Source organism: Nyctereutes procyonoides, unplaced genomic scaffold (genome assembly GCF_905146905.1).
Source record: "Nyctereutes procyonoides isolate TBG_1078 unplaced genomic scaffold, NYPRO_anot_genome, whole genome shotgun sequence".
NCBI classification, from domain to species: Eukaryota; Metazoa; Chordata; class Mammalia; order Carnivora; family Canidae; genus Nyctereutes; species Nyctereutes procyonoides.
Genome location: NW_026575052.1, coordinates 27,034,008 through 27,052,328, shown reverse-complemented (window position 1 = coordinate 27,052,328; position 18,321 = coordinate 27,034,008). Strand labels below are relative to the sequence as shown.

Below are 18,321 nucleotides of genomic sequence, written 5' to 3'. Positions count from 1 at the left end.
ATATGAAAGGATGCGTTCATGAATACACATTTGTGTCCGTGAGTGTATCTGTGTATGTGTCTATGTCTGTGTGACTAAGCATATAAATGTGCATATGTGTATACATAAATATCTGTGTCTGTATATATATGCAAATATATGTCTGTACATATGTACATGGGTGTGCATATGTGTATGTATATTTGCAGGTATCTGCATTTGTGTGCATCTGGATATGTGCATATATATGAATATGTGTGCATGTGCCTGTATGCACATGCATGTGTGGTGGGGCACACATGCACACACAAATGTACATGCACGTGTGCTTGAGTCTTGCATGTACATATGCAGGTGTGGGCAGATACATTTGTTTTTGTGTCTATTCATGTGTGTATACACACATCTCTGTGTTACTGTATGTACACATATGCATGTACATATGCAGGTGTGGGCAGATACATTTGTTTTTGTGTCTATTCATGTGTGTATACACACATCTCTGTGTTACTGTATGTACACATATGTGTACTTATGCATGTATGCATCTGGACTCATATGGAAATTTATGTGTGCTCATACATTTACATGTCACAGTGAGTGTGCACATGTTAGCATCCCTGTGTGCACATGTATGTTTGTACACACACATATGTGCATGCAGTGGTAGGAGCTGCAGCTTGGAGGCAGATGAGAGGCAGGTGGTGGGTGCTGAATGCCCCCCAGCTGCTAGAGGAGAATGGAAGGTTTGGCCCAGAGGAGAGGAAGAGCTCTGGCTGCGGGGGAGGTATGTAGGGGGGCTCTCACCTCCCTCTCCCCCTCAGTTTGCTCCAACATTTCTCCCTATTCTCAGGCCAGTGGAGTGGGGCAGCTTCCTGGGGAGTATGATAGACCCAGAGCCTACCTTGGTGGGGGGCACTCAGGGCCCTATCCTGGATGAGGGACCCCTAGGATTGGGAGGAAGGGAGTGTCCCAGGCTGAAGGTGAAGCTGCCAGGATTTACAGGGATGATTGTGAGAACAGAGCTACTAGGTCCTGTAGGGTAGGGGGTCTTATGCAGGTGGTTTTAGGGGCTGCTCCTGCCTGAACCAGGCTGGTCTCACAGAGGGCTTATGTGGTCCTGTTTGAACCTTCCAGCTACCTGAAGAGCCATTGGAGGAAGTGGCTGCAGCTGACCCAGGCCCTCAGGGTGAGTGCCAGAAGCCCAGGGCCAGGCTGCGGGGTGGAGTGTATTCTCCCTCAGGACCTTGCCACATCCACAGACTGGCAAGCCCATTTCACAGATGAAGAAACTGAAGCTCAGAGAAGTTGAGGGCTGGGTTCCTGGAGACACTTTAGCTGAACTGAGCTGGAGCCTTGGCCTACTGACTCCCTTGGAGCTCTCCTCTTTTCCCTGCCTCTGACTTGACTTTCCTAGCAGGGGAGAAATGGGCCACTCTGAGGCTCCAGATCTGAAGTATGAGGGTCTCTTTTCCAGAAATCCAGGAGGCTGCCCCGAGTCCACCTACATCCGTCCAGGCCCAGATCACTGTGGCTCCTGAAGTGAACAGGTACCACACCACCCTGCCCTCTCCTCAGGGGCCCCCAATCTAGGGAGCCACTTGGGGGTGGGGACCAGCATTGCTCTTAGGTCTCTACTCATTCCCGGGCAACTGCCCCAAGCATCTTGGGAAGGGAGCCTCGGGCAGGGGTGAGGGATCTCCTAGGCCAAATGGACAATGTGACCAAGAGAAACAGTGAGTAGGGTCCAGAGTGTTCTCAGTGCTTGGGGGAAATCAGATCCATGTGGTTAGAGTTTCCAATTTTCCTAACAGAGCCAGAAATCCAGACTATTGCATGATAACTCAAAGTTGGCTCATTTTAGACCATTAGCACTTATCCAAGTGGGCATGCCTGTGGGGGGTGAGGCTCAGGCAGTGTCTGTGACCCTCACACTGAGACCATCGAGCCTCAGCCACAAGGAAACACCCCATAGGAAACCCTCAACCCTTCTAGAGCACAGGACATGTGCCAAGTATAGATAGGATGGGACCCCCTGGGACCAGGCTAAGGGGGAAGCAGGATGACAGACTTGGCTGCTTTGTGCCTAGCATCCAATGGGAATGGGCTCAGGATGGCACACCTCTCCAAGGGTCGGTGTCCCCCATTTTCCAGAGCTGGATACAAGACTCAGGGGGGAGGTGGCAAATCTGAAGTCTTGCGGTGAGGAGATAGACATTGGGATTCAAGCCAAGTTCATCAGGACACTGTGAATGAAGTGCCACTGGGACTAGGGTGGGGCAGGGGACCTTGAGGATGGGTTGGTACCTCTGTCCCTCAGCAGTTCCAACGACTGGGTGCTGACATGGCTTAAGAAGAGCGTGGAGAAGGTGGTCCCACAGCCTGTCCCCAGCAGCAGGCTGGCCCAGAGCACCGCTGCTGGCAGGGAGGGCCCTGCTCAGGTACTTCTGAGGCCAGGAGCTGAGGGAGGCAGGGTGGGAGGCTGCCGCCTCTGGGTTCTCTGTCCTCATCTGTCTGTCTGTCCTGGCAGGCAGGAGCACAGGTGTCTGGGCAATGCAGCACTGGGAGCTCAGGTGAGGCCAGCTTTGCAGGGATGGGACCACAGGACTTGGGATGGGCCCTGCCACTGCAGAGAGCCCACAGGCGGGGGACGCTTATGTGACTGGCCCTGGATTGCAGCCTGGGTTTGAGTGAAGCTGATGGGAGGAGGGGGTCTGGGCAGGCCTCTTGATGTTCACCACCCTCCTTTCTTCTCAGATGGACTTGGTGAGGCTGCTGGGGACACCGGGTGAGTCCTCATCCCTGAGTACTGGTTTGGGAGCCCCTGAGCCTCCTGCGTAGTGTGTGTGGTGGGGGGAGCAGTGTGCCCAGAGCTGAGGGTCTTGGGTTCAGGAGCAAGGTACACCACCACCTCAGTGTGTGGCATTGGACTCACCCTTCATCTCTTCCGCATGCTCCAGTTTGCAATCTCTGCTGGAAACCCGGAGTTATGCATTCATCTTTATTCACCCCATTCATTCATTCCTTTCCTTATTCACTTGTTAGACTGTTGAATTCTTGAGTGCAGAGGCTTTTGTCTCGTCACTGCTGGTATCCAACACAGTGCCTACCATAAGGAGGACTCAGCACAGAGGGGATGAATATTCCAGCTCACTGTCTATTTCTTTTTGTCTCCTGGAGGCTGCCCAGGTCAGGGGTCCCCAGGGCCACTCAGCTGACTCATGAGACCAGTAAAGCAATTTAGGATGAAGGCCCCCAGGGGACTTGTTAGCTTTCTTTTGGGTTATACCTGAGAGAGGGGTTCCCTTGGGAACATGGAGCTTCCCTGAAGAGAGAGCAGCTGCCTGGAGGCCATGGTCTGGGGGCCATTTGCCCCAGGACCAGCTATGTAATTTGTGGGGCCCAGTGCAAGATTAAAATGCAAGACTCCTTTAAAAAATTAATAAGAGTTTGGGGCACTTGGGTGGTACAGTTGGTTGAGCATCTGACTCCTGGTTTTGGCTCAGTTCATGATCTCAGGGTTGTGAGATCGAGGCCCACATCAGGCTCCATGCTCAGCAGAGAGTTTGCTTGATATTCTCTCTCTGCCTCTCATTCTTGTGCTTTTAAATAAATAAATATTTTAAAAATTTAAGTTTAAGATTGAGTTTAGGATCGTGCCAACAGCATGAAACCAAAAATGAGCCCTTCTAAGTATTGGGCCCCATCTGACTGCCCTTCTTCCAGGCCAGTGGAGCCAGACCTATCTGTGCCAGGCACGGGGAGCCCCCCATGCTGCATTCAGGTTCCCAAGCAGCCCCTGGTTCTCACCTGCTGCGCGGGTGGCCAGGCCGGGTCTGTTGTTCTGGGCCTGGTCCAGCCAGAGGTCAGAATTTGAGGCTGCCAAAAGTTGCCCCCCGACCTGAGGCCCTTACGGAGTAGCCAATGCAGAGTCCCCACTGTGCAGATGAGGCTAGAGGCAAGGAAGGGCTGGCTGGGGGCCGGGACTCCAGCAGACATTAAGGTCGCTGTGACCTGGCTGTGCCACTGACCACTGGCCCCTGTGCAGGTCTGGGCCCTGGCTGCTCAGGTGGCTTGAGCAGAATCTGGAGAAAGTTCTGCCTCAACCCCCCAAAACCTCCAAGGTAAGTCAAAGAAAAGGAGGAGTGGGCAGATGACCACCTGGGAGGGTTTCTGGGGCCCCAGGAAGGACCCAGCAGGCTATCCCACCCCCGGGTTACATAAAACCTCCTGGCGGGTTCTCCATGGGGAGGTGTGACTGCAAAACAGCAAGGGAGCTCATCAGGAAGGATGGGGGCCCCTTGCCGCCTGCCCTGGGTACGGCTGGCCAAGGGAGGGAATGCTCAGGGCTTGCTTTATTCCACAACCCCACGTCCTTTTCTTTTTTTAAATTTAAATTTAATTTGCCAACATACAGTACATCATAAGTTTCAGATGTAGTTTTTGATATGACCCCACTTCCTGTTTCTGATCTAGGACCAGAGAGATGAACCTGCAGATGCTGCCTTGGACACAGGTACAGGGAGGGGGCCTGGGAAAGGCTGCCCAGCATGGTCACAGGCAGGGCTGGGGGTGCAACGGGGCCTGAGAGAACCCGCGGGAGGCCCTTAGCCATCAGCTGGGGTACGGAGGGGCTCGGGGCTGGCAGGGAGTGGTGGACCTCAGAACCCCTCCTCGGTCCAGGCTGTGAGGTCTTGGACAAATCCCTTGAACTTCCCAGGTCTCACTTCCACATCTGACTGATGAGACGAGACGGGTAGTGGAGTGGGCCCAAGGGGCTCCTGATTCCGTCATATTGGTGCCTCAAATCTGGTCCTCAGTGCCCATGAGGGGTCCCGTGGAGCCCTGTCTTGTCATCTTTAGATGTGCTCTCCTTGCTGCTTAGAGCCCCCTGGGCCCACCCTGGAAACAGAGCCCGTGCTGCAGGCCCCAGAGAGCTCCTGCGTGCCCACTGCTGGCCCCTTGGAGCCCCAGGAGGAGCTGCCTTCAGAGCCCCAGCTCAGCCCTCAGGCTTCCTCCTTGCTGCTCCCCAGTGACCCTGCCAGGTGAGCCCCCCAGTTGCTACCTCTTTCATGGAAGAACCAGTACTTGGCCTCAGCCCAATGCCCAACACTTCACCAAACTAGTTTTTTTATTTTTTATATTATTTTAAACTAGTTTTTTTAAAATTTAAAAGTATCATATCGCTCCGGGAGAAAATGTTCAAAGGACTCCCCAGGGCCCTTCCCAGGGCAGCCACATCAGCCATCATCCTTCCACGCCTTCTGGAAGCACGGACAAGCTCTGGAGTCTGCTTCTCCTTGAAAGAAACACACCTACCAGCCAACGGCAAAATCTATATACTTTTCCACATTTTGCTTTTTTTTTTTTTTTTTTTTTTTTACCAAAAAGTCTATCTTAGGGTGGTTTTATGTACATTGGCCTACTTCATTCTTTCAACAGCTGCGGAGTGCCCCGTTGTATGGCCGTACCGCTTTTCTGTGGCCATTTGCTGGCCATTAGGTTTATTTCCACTCTTTTGCTACCATCGGTGGCCTTGTACAAGCATCATTTATTTTGCTTGTGTGGATTACCTGTAGGGTAAATCCAAGGAACTTGAGTTACTGAGCCAAAGGATGCATGCTTTTGAAATCAGGTTAAGTGTTGCTGGCAGTGTGGGAGAGGCCTGCATGCACCCACAGGGCGGGGCAGGGGGCTGCTGGGGTCTGAGCGGTAGGTCCCCAGAGGTTGGCCTAGGGAGGCCTGGCAGGAGGGCAGCAGGCCTTGGGGCTAGAGACCTGGGTTCAGGTCTGCCTTCTGGTGAGTTTGCTGTCTGCCTTGGGAGGGACCCAACTCTGATCTCAGTTTCCCCAGGGGCCCTGCTGCATGGACATGGCCTGTTCTCTTTCACTTGCAGGTTGATGGCTTGGCTCCTGCACAGGCTGGAGATGGCCCTGCCGCAGCCGGTGCTCCATGGGAAGGCCAGGGAGCAGGTCTATTCTGGGCAGGGGGAGTGGGGCCTAGGTAGTTGTGGGAAGGGTCTTGGGATGGAAGGTCTGAGGGCGAGGTACAGAAGGAAGAAGGGAACCTGGAGCAAGAGCCCACCCCATGCAGCCTGCCCATCTTCTCAGCTCACACTCATTCCATGTGCACTCTCTGAGGCACCTTGGCCACAGGGCTGAAAGGGGCTGGCCCAGCCTTGCTAACCAGGAGGTCACAGTCTGTGGGGGAGGTGCTTCCATGGAGGGAGCAGAGAGGACGTGAGGTGAAGAGGAGGAGGGCTTCCAGGAGCATGAAGGAAGGCTTCCTGATGGAGGTGGATTTCAAGCCAGAGACCTGAGGGAGAAGTAGAATGGGGGTGGGTAAATGAAGGGGCCGGTGTAGGGAGAGCCCTTTAGGCAAAGGATCAGCATATGCAAAGGTCCAGAAACAAGAGAAGCCTGGAATGTTCTAGAAAGGAGTGGGGCTTGCAGGAAAGCAGAGGGCTGTGTGTGCATTTCTGAGAACCTAGGTTTCCAACATGGGTGGGTGGGGGAGCAAGGCCTCTGTCACCTTTTCCTCTCCTTCTCCAAGAACCTGGCACCTAGGGGTGCCTGGGTGGCTCAGTTGGTTAATCGTCTGACTCTTGATTTCAGCTTAGGTGGGTCATGATGTCAGGGGCATGGGATTGAGGCCCACTTCGGGCTCTATGCTCAGCAGGGAGTCTGCTTCAGATTCTCCCTTTCCCGCTGCCCCTCGCCTTGCTTGTGCATGTTCTCTCTCTAAATAAATACATGAAATCGTTTAAAAAATTAAAATAAAAAAATTAAAAAAAAAATAAAAAAGAACCTGGTACCTGGCCCCTCTTTCTTGGGAACAATTGTGTAACTTGACAGCAGCTGGAGCTGGGAGGCAGGAGGCCTGGGTCCCAGTCCTGGCTGCAATAGGAGGTAGACAAGAAACCTCAGGTGGGGGAGGCACCCTTCCCTGCAGGCCGAGCCCTCAGGCTCTGAGTCCATATGGCCTCTGCTGGCAGCAGAGGAAATGCAGCTTTGGACTTTTCCAAGAGGAGGGGAGAGAGGCCTGGTAGCAGGAACAACATGTCCTCCTCACAGACAGGAGGGGCCCCTGGGGCCAGGGAAGGTGTGGTGCTGGAGGGGGAGAGGCCTCCCTGGTAGATAGAGATTGGAGACAACCCTCCAGGGAAGGCTGGGAGGAGGGGAGGGAGGCAGGCATCTCAGGCAGGTGGCCCCACCTGGGCAAAGGAGCTGAGGAGGGAGCCGGTGGTAATCCAGGGAGGAGAGAGCCTGCGGGCCCTGAGGCAGGAGGGGAGAAGCAGGCCAGAGAGGAGCCAGGAGCAACTGGGTCTTCCGCGTGTCCCCCTTGGGGATGAGGAAAACCCTCAAGCTCCTGCGTGTGCTGGGAGGGGCAGTGGAGGCAGGGGGGCTGATGAGGAGACACAGCATTTTCCCCCTTTCTCCCCATGCAGGAGCCTGACTCCCCTGTGACTTGTGACGTGCAGACCAGTAAGTGCCTCCTTGGTGGGTTTTCATGTGCATCTCCAGTGCAGTTGCTTGGCCCGAGGGCACTAGGCCAGGCCCTGAGAGAGCCCAGGTCCTGCAAGCTTCCCCTCAGGTCAGCCTGGCCAGGTAGTCAGAGCCTGGCCAGAGCCAGATGGTGGCTGGAGGCCCCTCCGAGGAGCTGGAGAGAGGTGGGGCGGGGGGGGGGGGGGTGCCTGGCTTGCCTTCCAGTTTCTATCCAAGTTGGAGGGACCCCCTTCCTCTGGGAACACCTCCAGGGAGCTCTCCACTACTCCCCTGGGCCAGGGTGTTTGGCTAAGCAGAGTCCCTGGTTGAGGGGTAAGCGGAGAGGCATGGGGTCTCCTGGGGGAACTAGCTCCCATAAACTCCAGCTCTCTTGAGCCAGGAGGTTTCCCCTCGTCAATAGGTGGTGGTGGGGGGGGGGAGGGAGGGGGGAGGTGTGTGCTGCCTTTTATCCCAGCCCCGCACAAGTATTGGGGGACATACTAAGGGCAGGATAGGAGGGGACAGCTTGGGTCCAAGATCTGCTCCTCCTTTCATGTCATGGCCTCAGTTTGAGAAACATGTGGTTATAGGGCATTTCTTCATTCGCAAAGGTCACAGAGGGCCTGCTATGTACCGGCTGTGATAAGTACTAGAGGTGAGCAAAGCAGAGCTCAGGGCCTGTGGGCAGTGGCCCTCCTGACCCTGGACACAGGCCCTCAGACCATGGGCCTCAGGTGTCCAGAGGCTGTTATCCGTAGCTCCACGAGGCTGATAGTGGTCTTTATGAGCACTGCAAGGGTGAGGCTGGCCACCACAGCCTGGAGCACAGACGGGCCAGCCAGCTGCGGCGTGGGGTTGTCTGGCAGAGTGGCTGTGGGAAGAGGTGGAGTTTGTAGAGTGGTGATGATGCTGTGAGGGCAGGCCTCAGAGCAGGGCTTGCTCAGTCTCGTGGAGTCCCTGTGTAGAGCAGTGACCCTGTATGGCTGTTGGGGCGGGCAGAGGCACAGAGATGTGCCCAATGTCACCGAGTGAGTTGTCACAGAGCGACGACTAGCATCCCCTTGGCCTGGCGGCAGTTGTCAAGATTGAAGGAACAGACAATGTTCCCTGGAGCAGAGACCCTGGAGCAGGGGCCCTGGGGAGCTCTGAAAATGGAGCCCCTGGCCCCCTCTCTTCCTCTTCTCTGCTCCTCTGGAAGGAGGCAGGGTGCTCAGCCAGCTGTAGCCGGGCACAAGCCGGGAGTGTGTGGGTCGTGGGTGGGCGCAGGGCACCAGGCCCAGGCACCGGTGTGTTAGCTCCCCAGGGCTGCTGGAGCAAAGAACCACAAACCGGGCGCCTTCAGACGGCAGGAATGTACTCCCTCACAGCTCACGATCCAGAACTCTAACTTGAAGTGTTGGTGGGGTTGGCTCCTCCTGGTGCTCTGAGGGGGAAGCCATCCCACACCTCTCTCGGGGCTTCTGGTGGCTGCTGGCACTCCTTGGAGTCCGATAGGCTTCCGGCTGGCCTCCAGCCTCTGCCCTTTCCTCTGTGTCCCAATCTCCTCTCCTTTCTCTTGTAAAGACACCAGTCACGGATATAAGGCCCATCCTATAACCAGGATGAGTTCACCTTGAGATCCTTAACTGATGACACCTACAGACACCTTTCTTTTCTTTTCTTTTCTTTTCTTTTCTTTTCTTTTCTTTTCTTTTCTTTTCTTTTCTTTTCTTTTCTTTTCTTTTCTTTTCTTCTTCTTTCTTTCTTTCTTTCTTTCTTTCTTTCTTTCTTTCTTTCTTTCTTTCTTTCTTTCTCCCTCCCTCCCTCCCTCCCTCTTTCTTTCTTTCTTTCTTTCTTTCTTTCTTTCTTTCTTTCTTCTTTCTTTCTTTCTTTCTTTCTTTCTTTCTTTCTTTCTTCTTTCTCCTTCCTTCCTTCCTTCCTTCCTTCCTTCCTTCCTTCCTTCCTTCCTTCCTTCCTTCCTTCCTTCCTTCCTGATTTTATTATTCGTGAGAGATACACAGAGAGAGGCAGAGACACAGGCAGAGGGAGAAGCAGGCTTCCTGTGGGGACCCCGATGTGGGACTCAATCCCAGGACCCTGGTATCAGCCCTGAGCCGAGGGCAGACACTCAACCACTGAGCCGCTCAGGTGTCCCTACAAAGACTATTTCTAAATGAGGTCACATTCACAGGTCACAGGAATTAGAACTGAGTATATGTTTTAGGGGGACACTACACTGTTCAACCCACTTAGCAGGGTGACCCACAGGGTGGGGGGATGAGTTCCCTCCCGTGCTGCTGGCTCTGCTTCCAGTCTCCCTGCCCATTCACTCCTCACACACCTGCTCATTCATTCCTTCCGCCTGCCCACCCAGCCACCCACCCTTCCGTCTTGTTTCAGGCATGGCGACAGCAGGAGGCCTCTGAAACAAGAGAGAAGGGATCCTGGGAGAGCACGGATGGACAAACGGATGGTCGGATGGAAGGAAAGAAGGGTGCCCTGAAGACCTGCAGGGGAGGGGAAGGAGTGGCTGTCCACCTGGCACCCTCCTCGAACAGTGACACCCCTGCCACTCTGCATGCTCCCAGGCAGGGCGAGGGGAACCAATCCCAGAACTGCCCCTTTCCATGGAAGCAAGAAGGGCAGCCGAGGGCAACCTGTGGGACTCAGTCTAGACAGCTGGAAAACTTCCCAACAGAAGGCTGCAGGAAAGCCCATGGAGGACTCTCTTTGAGAGCTGGCCTGCACAGCCTTCAGCATGGGGCCCGGCACACAGTTGGTGCCCTCACAGGATGCATTTTTTTCCCAGAAGAGGATCCCCTTAGGCTTGGCTGTGTTCTTTCCCTTGAAGAGTTAGGGTCCAGCAATGGACAGCAACACATGCCTTCAGTGACATTAAAAACCATAAATTAGCACATCAAAGCTGTGATTGCATGATATCCTTGCTTCAGAGGAAGTTAATCTGGGTACTTAGGTTTGAAGGATGGGTAGGTTAAGGTGGCCTGTGGTCTGGGGGGAGCAGGAAGGAGGAGCTTGCCAGGGATCCTGAACCAGTTGCCCTGGGCTCCAGCTGGTCCACAGATGTCTGTGTTTGGGGCAAGGAATGATTTTAAACATCAGAATTAGTTGCCAATATCTAAAGATGAGGGGACATTGCACAGGAAAATCTGGCTTCTCTCAAAAACTAGGAATATCCACACAGTGCTTGTGAGGACAGTGTGAGCAACAGCTGCCCCCTGAAGGCAGGTAACATGCTCCCCTTCACCCACATAAACCATCTCCCTGGCTACATAGGTCTTTGAATTTGAGACCCCTGAGGTCCCAAACTGGTGGCAAGTGAAGGGCAGCCTGGGAGAGGGAATAAGGTTGCAAATGCCTAGAGGTGAGAGAGGGAGAGTGGTGGGTACTTCACTGAAACCCGAGTTCCTGATGTAGAAAATAAAACCAGAAAAGCTGGGGCCTGATTTTAGGAGACTTTAGCAATGGAGAGCCACTGGAAGTGATTGAGCAGAGGAGTGACTTCACAAAGATGACTCTGAGACTGAGCAAGCATTGGAGGCAGAGAAAGCAATTGAAGCAAAGGTTCTTGAACTTTGGGCCACATCTGAAGCATCTAGGACCCAAGTGTGCCAGAAAGGATGTGCCTGAGCTTGGGCTTTGCCAGAAACCCAGGGTCTGGTGGGGACCTTGGCCTAGAATCCACGCCCTTAGCCTCCTTGTTTGCTGATCCTGGAAATAGGAGCTCCCTCCCCAGATTCACCTGATGACCTTCTCTGCTGGAGGCAGCCCATTCAGTTGCCCTGAGGGCCATCCTAGGCTGGCAGAGAGGCTGCTGGCCAGGAGGTGGTATGCCAGTGAGGGACTCCAGGAGCCGAGTTTCAGCCCCACATGGCACCAGGGGTGTCTGTGTGAGCTTGAGCACCCGCAGTGCTTCAGTGGCCCCATGTGCCACCCAGGGATGGGGCCCTGGAAAAGCCAGCAGAGCTGAGAATCGGATGCCTACAGAGAGGGTCTCAGAACCACACCCCTGGGTCAGTGTGGCCAAGTACCCCATGCCTGGGCCCTGTGTACTGGTACCTTGGTCACCATCCTCTTCTCAGAGCCACAGAATCTTTGGCTGTAACATGGGGACAATATAGGGCATGGCTCACAGGACTGGCACAGCAATCGAAGGAGGAAAAGCTTGCAAAATGTTTACTCACTAGAGTACTGAAAAAGAAAGCAAGGACATAAACAAAGATGGCATCGACTCTTTAGGACACCAAACACTGGGCTCACCCAGTGCCCATTACACAGAGGCCACCCATGCCAGGGAGACACTCATGGGACATGTTCATCGCCTGGAATAGCACACTAGGGAATTGGGAGTCAGGAGACCTGGCAATGCCTCCGACATCCTGTGTGGCCTTAGACAAGTCACTCAACCTCTCTGAGCTGGCTCTGTGGTTTATCAAATGGTGAGAGTAATGTTCTCCCCATGTAGAGTTGCTATGAAAGTTAATGAGCTCATGGGCCAGAGTTTGTTCCGTGACATAGCAGGATACCCCCTGCTATGTCAGGTGGGGACTTGCACCCCAAGTGGCTGCTCAGGGGAGAGATGCTACACCATGACTGGACGTTGGTCAAGAATGATGTTTATGATGCGACCCACCACTGGATTAGGGCCACGCTTGGAAGAGCCTCCATGGTTAGACCCCAGGGCTGTTTGTGGGGCTGAGGAGCCAGGACTTCGTGGAAGCCTAGCTAGTTCAGGATGCCTGTGGGGAACTTCCCCGGGGGCAGGCTTATCCTCTCTCTGAGAGGCAGGATGATGTCTGTACTTGGGAGCCAGGAGGGGGAGCAGGAAGGAGCAGCTCCCAGAAAGCAGACAGCCCTGAGCCTGGGACATGGGAAGCACCCTGTACAAGAAGGTGTTAACCTGGGTCTCAGTTTGCTCATCTGTAAAATAGGGAATAACATAAAAGAGGGAAAATAAAATGGGGGGTAACAATTATTACCACCTAAAGGTTGGTGTGAGAATCATTGAATTAATTCATGTATATCACTAGGTCAGGCACATTGGAAGTGCTCAATAAATGCAACTGCCATTATATTATTATTAGTATTACTTTTCTGCACCATGAACAATAATTTCCAAAGTCACAGAATAAGACTTGGAGCGAACTCCCATTTACAGTCACTGTTTGGGGAGCCTGGGTGGCTCAGTCAGTTGATCATCTGCCTTTGGCTTTGGTCATGATCCCGGGGTCCTGAGACTAAACCCCGTGTCAGGCTCCCTCCTCAGTGGGGAGCCTGCTTCTCCCTCTCCCCCTGCTTGCTGCTCCCCCTGCTTGTGCTTTCTCTCTTTCAGTCAAATAAATAAATAAATAAAATATCAAATAAATAAATAAATAAATAAAGTCATTGTTAGGGTACCTGGGTGGCTCAGTCAGTTGGGCATCTGCCTTTGGCTCAGATCATGATCCCAGGGTCCTGAAATGGAGCCCCACGTTGGGCTCCCTGCTCAGTGGGGAGCCTGCTTCTCCTTCTCCCCTCTGCAGCTCCCCCCTCCTTGTGCTCAATCTCTCTGTCAAATAAATAAAAAATCTTAAAAAAATAAAGTCACTGTTAGTAATTCATGCTTGGCTGAAGGGCCATCAGGATGCCAGAGCTTTGAGGGAACACCTGAGAGTCAGGCAATGTCTTCCCTTTTCCCCTTTCTCTTGCTTGTTGGGGGTTCCTGATGGGATTCCCTTATCCTCCTTCTGCCCCACACTGTTTGCAGTGTCAGGGACCTGGGTACATGGAAAAAATAGTGAAAACAACCGATTCCTATCTGAAGGTGGGATCACCTCTACCAGGAGGTCAATCCCGTCAGAGTCTCTAGGCCCAGGAGGGAAAGACTCCTGGAAGTGGGTGCTGAGGTTAGGAGCATGTAGTATGCTGTCACCAGTGGGTGGCATCTAGAGAATAGGCTGGGGGGGGGGGAGGCAAGCTCTCTCTGCATCCCTGGGGACAGTCTAGGCCACCCTGCATCTGCACATGCCAAAGCGGACCCCAAGCCTGGATCTTTCATATCACCTGTGATGCTGTGGTTCTGCTTTTGCATAAGCCTCCAAGAAGCGGGCCCAAGGGGACAAAGGCTAACTGCTATCAAAGCTCTATCTCAGGAGGAAAAAGAAGGGGAAGACGACAAAAGGAGACTGGGTGAATGAATGATCATGGGCTTCAGCACTGGTCTGGTTGCTGAAGTTTCCCAGATGATGGTGCTATTTCTGCTGCTTGGCTGGGAGCTGGCTCATGGCTGGCGAAATCCCAGGCCCCCCATGTGGTCCCTGGGACTCAGAGGCCCAAGCCCACTCTCCCCTGTGCCCTGTGTCCCCTGCAGTCTGCATCCTCCCTGGAGGCCAAGAGGAGCCCGATCTCGTCCTAGAAGAGGTTGACCCCCACTGGGAGGAGGATGAGCATCAGGATGGTGGTGCCAGCCCACAGGACTCAGAGGCAGCTCCAGCTTATGAAGAGGAGAATGAGGCTGTAGAGGAGATGCCCATGTGGGAGCCAGAGAAAGCCCCAGAAAAAATGACTGTTTGGGAAGATAACAGGTACACAGTACAGAATCCCAAAGGTACCAAAGGGCATAGAACAGGAACCAAACCTCCTCCTCCTCCCTCCCCCAGGCATCCATCCCTCTCTCTGGGAACAGAAACTGCAGGTCTCTTCTCTGCCAGTTCGGGGAGCACCTGAGCATTTACAGGCATGGCTCCCCACCTCCTTTTTTTTTTTTTTTTTTTTTTTTTTTGCACAGAAGATAGCATATCACATGCACCTACCTAGATTAAAAAATCTTTAAAAAAATAAAGTCACTGTTAGTAATTCATGCTTGGCTGAAGGGCCATCAGGATGCCAGAGCTTTGAGGGAACACCTGAGAGTCAGGCAATGTCTCCCCTTTTCCCCTTTCTCTTGCTTGTTGGGGGTTCCTGATGAGACTCCCTTATCTTCCTTCTGCCCCACACTGTTTGCAGTGTCAGGGACCTGGGTACATGGAAAAAATAGTGAAAACAACTGATTCCTATCTGAAGGTGGGATCACCTCTACCAGGAGGTCAATCCCTTGTTGCTCTATTCATTCAACAAGATACCTCTCCACCTTCAGAGCTTAGAGAGATCATCCGCAGCATTTTTTGTTGTTTACAACTGCATAGTATTGTGTTGTATGGATGAAGAGTAGAAGTTATCTACTCTGCCCGCTATGGATGGACATTTATGATTCTGAAATTTTCTTTTTTTTTTAAGATTTTATTTATTTATTTGAGCAAGACAGTACAAGCAGGGGGAGAGTCAGAGGGAGAAGCAGGCTCCCTGCTGAGCAAGGAGCCTGAAGTGGGGCTCAATCCCAGGATCCCAGGATTATGACCCAAACCGAAGGCAGACACTTAACTGACTGAGCCACCCAGGTGCCCCTGAAATTCTGTTATTATAAATATTTTTCAACAAACACTCTTGCACATATGTCCTAATACATGCACGTGAGTAGGTGTGCAGGGTAAGTTTCCAGAACGGGGGCTGCCCCTCCATAGGGACATCACAATCATTGTTCCCACTAGTTGTCTTGGAGATAGCCTCTTGAGCTGGGAGGTCTCAGGGCCACAGGCTTCTGACCTACATTGTCAAGGTGGGGAAACTGAGGCCCAGAGAGGCTCAGGGACTGGCCTAGAGTTGCCACTAGGACGGCAGGAGTTGAGTCAGGCCCCTCATGCCATGAAGTGGCCTTGCTGCTGGAGAGAGCCCGAGGATGCTTAGGTGGGGTTCCCTAGATCAAGTCTTGGTTGAGAAGTCCAGGTCTGGTCTCAGAGGTCACAGGACATCTTCCTGAAAACGGGGGCAGGAGGTGGACTTGGGGTGGTGCTGCAGGTGGGCTCACTTCCTGCTTCTGACCTCAACTCAGGAAGCTGCCCTGGATTCAAGAGGAGAGAGAAGATGAGGAGGAGGATGGAGAGGAGGAGGGAGAAGATGAGGAGGAGGCAAAGTAAGGTGCTTGTGTGTTCTCCATCCTTCCCACAAGGGCGACTAAAGGAGGGGTTACAGGGAGGGGCAGTGGGGCTTCTGGGGTGCTGGAGCTCTTTCCTTGTTCTGTGCTGTGTGCTGCTGGGCACTGAGCAGAGAGGCTGGGGAAGCTGGGGGTCCCCCCACTGTGCTCATTATGATCTGGACCTCTTATTATTTTTTATTTATTATTATTAATTTTTTATTTATGATAGTCACACACACACAGAGAGAGAGAGAGAGAGAGAGAGAGAGGCAGAGACATAGGCAGAGGGAGAAGCAGGCTCCATGCACCGGGAGCCCAATGTGGGATTCGATCCCGGGTCTCCAGGATCGCACCCTGGGCCAAAGGCAAGCGCCAAACTGCTGCGCCACCCAGGGATCCCCTGGACCTCTTATTGTCCACCGCTGAAACTCTCACACACCTGTATACACGCATGAACACTAGAAAGCAGCCTCCTTGGGGGTGGGGGTTTGTCCATTGTGCTCACTCCCATGTCCCTAGAGCCTAGGCACCAAATAATGCCAGCTGAGTGCATGGATGGATGGGGGAAGGGGCCCACACAGTGGGCTCACAGCCCCTGTCATGAGCCAAACCAAAGCATAGGGTTGTGTCCCCATCCATGCTGCCCACAACGGTCCCATGCATGCCTTTGACACTGAAGGTCTGTCCCAGATTCTGTTCTATGGCCCATCAATGGTTGATTCTCCACCCACATCCATAAAGATTTCCACAGGAACACATAGAGAAATCAGTTAAAATAATGGTTAAAGAATGGCAGTCAGAAACCACTAAAAGTTACAATCATCAAACCTGCTGAGAGACTAGATCTTAGTTATTTCCAGCCACTAACAAGGAATGATCATCATGTGACATGGTCGAGGTGCTAATTAGCACCGCAATGGCAAATCATATTATAATATAGAAACACACCAAATCAATGTGCCGTACACCCCAAATTTACACAATGTTATGTCAAACACATTTCAATGATTAAAAAAAAGACCACCAAGAGGGAGAATTTTAGCAGTGTGTGAAGGGCAGGACAGATGGAGAGGGGGACACAGGGGGAGATGGGTAGCAGGTGGCGGGGCCCAAGTGGAGTTGGGGGTGAGGGGTTGGAGTGTAAAGTCAGGATGTGTAGACAGAGCTGGAAACCACAGGGCTGGAGGAGATGCTGGGGGAGCTGGCATGGTGGAGGAGAGGCCCAGACGCCACATCAGAGCCACGGAGATTCGAGGACCCAGAAAGGCCTGAGGAGGAGGTGCCTGTGAGGGGAGTGGGAGACGAAAAGAGTGTGGAGCCTAGGGGTTCAAAGAGCGAGTGGTTTGCTGCCTCAGAAGCAGCCCGTTGTCCAGGGGCCAGTGACAATGCAGCTGGTGGACATGGGGAGAGAGGATGCATCAGATGTGGGGGGCCAGATTGTGAAGGCCTTGTGCTTGCTTTCCTGGGAGCACTGGGGAGCCATTGAAGGTTCGTGAGTGGGGGGGGGGTGATCTGGCAGCTGTAGTGTGGGGAGACTGAGGCAGGAAGAGCTGTGAGGAGGCTGCTATCACGGGGCAGGCCAGACGGATTTAATCTGTCCCTTGCATTAGTCCCCATCCCTGTGCCTGTTCCCTCCATGGTGCCCTGGCCCACACCTTCCTCCTTGACCTGTGCCCCTGGCCCTGGCTCGAGACTTGGGCTCTGCTCTTCCTGGCAGAGTGACCTGAGCACGTGCGCACGGCATGGAGCTTCTGCCTCTATGTCTATGGAACAAGGGTACCAACAGCCCCTGCAGAGTAGACACAGGGCCAGCTGTGTAGCCGGTATATTAGGGTCTGGCCCGCAGTGGGTGCCCCATCAAATGTCGTCAATGTTCTTATCCCCACTGAGGGTCACTTACTGTCCCAGTCAGGAAATAGTCATACCATGAGACCAGCACAGGACTTCCGGGCTGAAGACCTGCTCAGTGGCATCTGCCTTTATCCCACTTTCCCTAGTTTGCATATAACTTTTTCATCATTGGGAGGAGACCACACAGCCACTTGCTTGCCTCCAGCGATGGGGAGCTCACAACCTCTTGAGGGACATCCATCCCATCCTTATACACCTCTGACTTATGAAATTATTTCTTCCATCAAAAATGAGCATGTTTCCCTATGGTTTCTGTAACCCAGTCCGAATTCTGCCCTCTGGGTTCCCCAGAGCCGGAGTGCTCTCACTTACAGGTGACAGCCCTTCTCCTGGGTGAAGGCTTAGGTGTGGCCCAGCCTTATTCATGCAGCCCCATCTGCTGTCTGCTTTTCACCTTGAAGGCCAGCGAGTTAGTGTACTCACACGCAGGCACCTACTACGCACGTGTTCTCAGTGCACAGTACACACTGGTACATGCACGTATTGCACTATGCGTACACGCCAACACATACATACAGACACACACACGGGGTTGGGTACACACCTATATGTGCAGGTATGCACACAGTTACACCCGCACATAACCCACACACATGCACAAGCACACACACACACTCATCTATGTGTCCACACACACGTGCACACACAGGCACGCAGATGCACACTTGCATGTAGGCATGCTCTGCCCTGTCCGCACGCTCATGCACATAAGCCTGTGTATATAATTACCCACAAACACTGCAGACACACATGTAATCACACACATTTCCCCAGAGTTTCAAACTTGGGGAACTTTAGGGCCCAGGGCCCTGGATGGGGACGAGAGTGCAAGTGATCCCAGGGCCAGGGCCAGAGGGTGTCAGGTGTGGGCAAGCGGCTGGGGCTGTCCTGGCTGGGGGAGGATGCTCTCTCCAGCTTTGCAGAGGCACAGGGGTTACTGATGACGCGCGCAGGCCCTGG

At 53.3% G+C, this 18,321-nt stretch overlaps 1 protein-coding gene across 1 annotated transcript in view; it reads left to right on the top strand.

Moving 5' to 3' along the window:
• The window catches only part of CNGB1 (cyclic nucleotide gated channel subunit beta 1), a 64,900-nt gene that overhangs the window by 1,221 nt on the left and 45,358 nt on the right, over nucleotides 1–18,321 (top strand). The window contains 12 exon segments of the mRNA XM_055332134.1: nucleotides 1,117–1,168; nucleotides 1,457–1,529; nucleotides 2,300–2,420; nucleotides 2,510–2,552; nucleotides 2,737–2,767; nucleotides 4,028–4,103; nucleotides 4,456–4,495; nucleotides 4,865–5,024; nucleotides 5,876–5,951; nucleotides 7,427–7,463; nucleotides 13,810–13,972; nucleotides 15,367–15,447. Of these exon segments, the coding sequence (XP_055188109.1) occupies nucleotides 1,117–1,168; nucleotides 1,457–1,529; nucleotides 2,300–2,420; nucleotides 2,510–2,552; nucleotides 2,737–2,767; nucleotides 4,028–4,103; nucleotides 4,456–4,495; nucleotides 4,865–5,024; nucleotides 5,876–5,951; nucleotides 7,427–7,463; nucleotides 13,810–13,972; nucleotides 15,367–15,447 (953 nt within the window).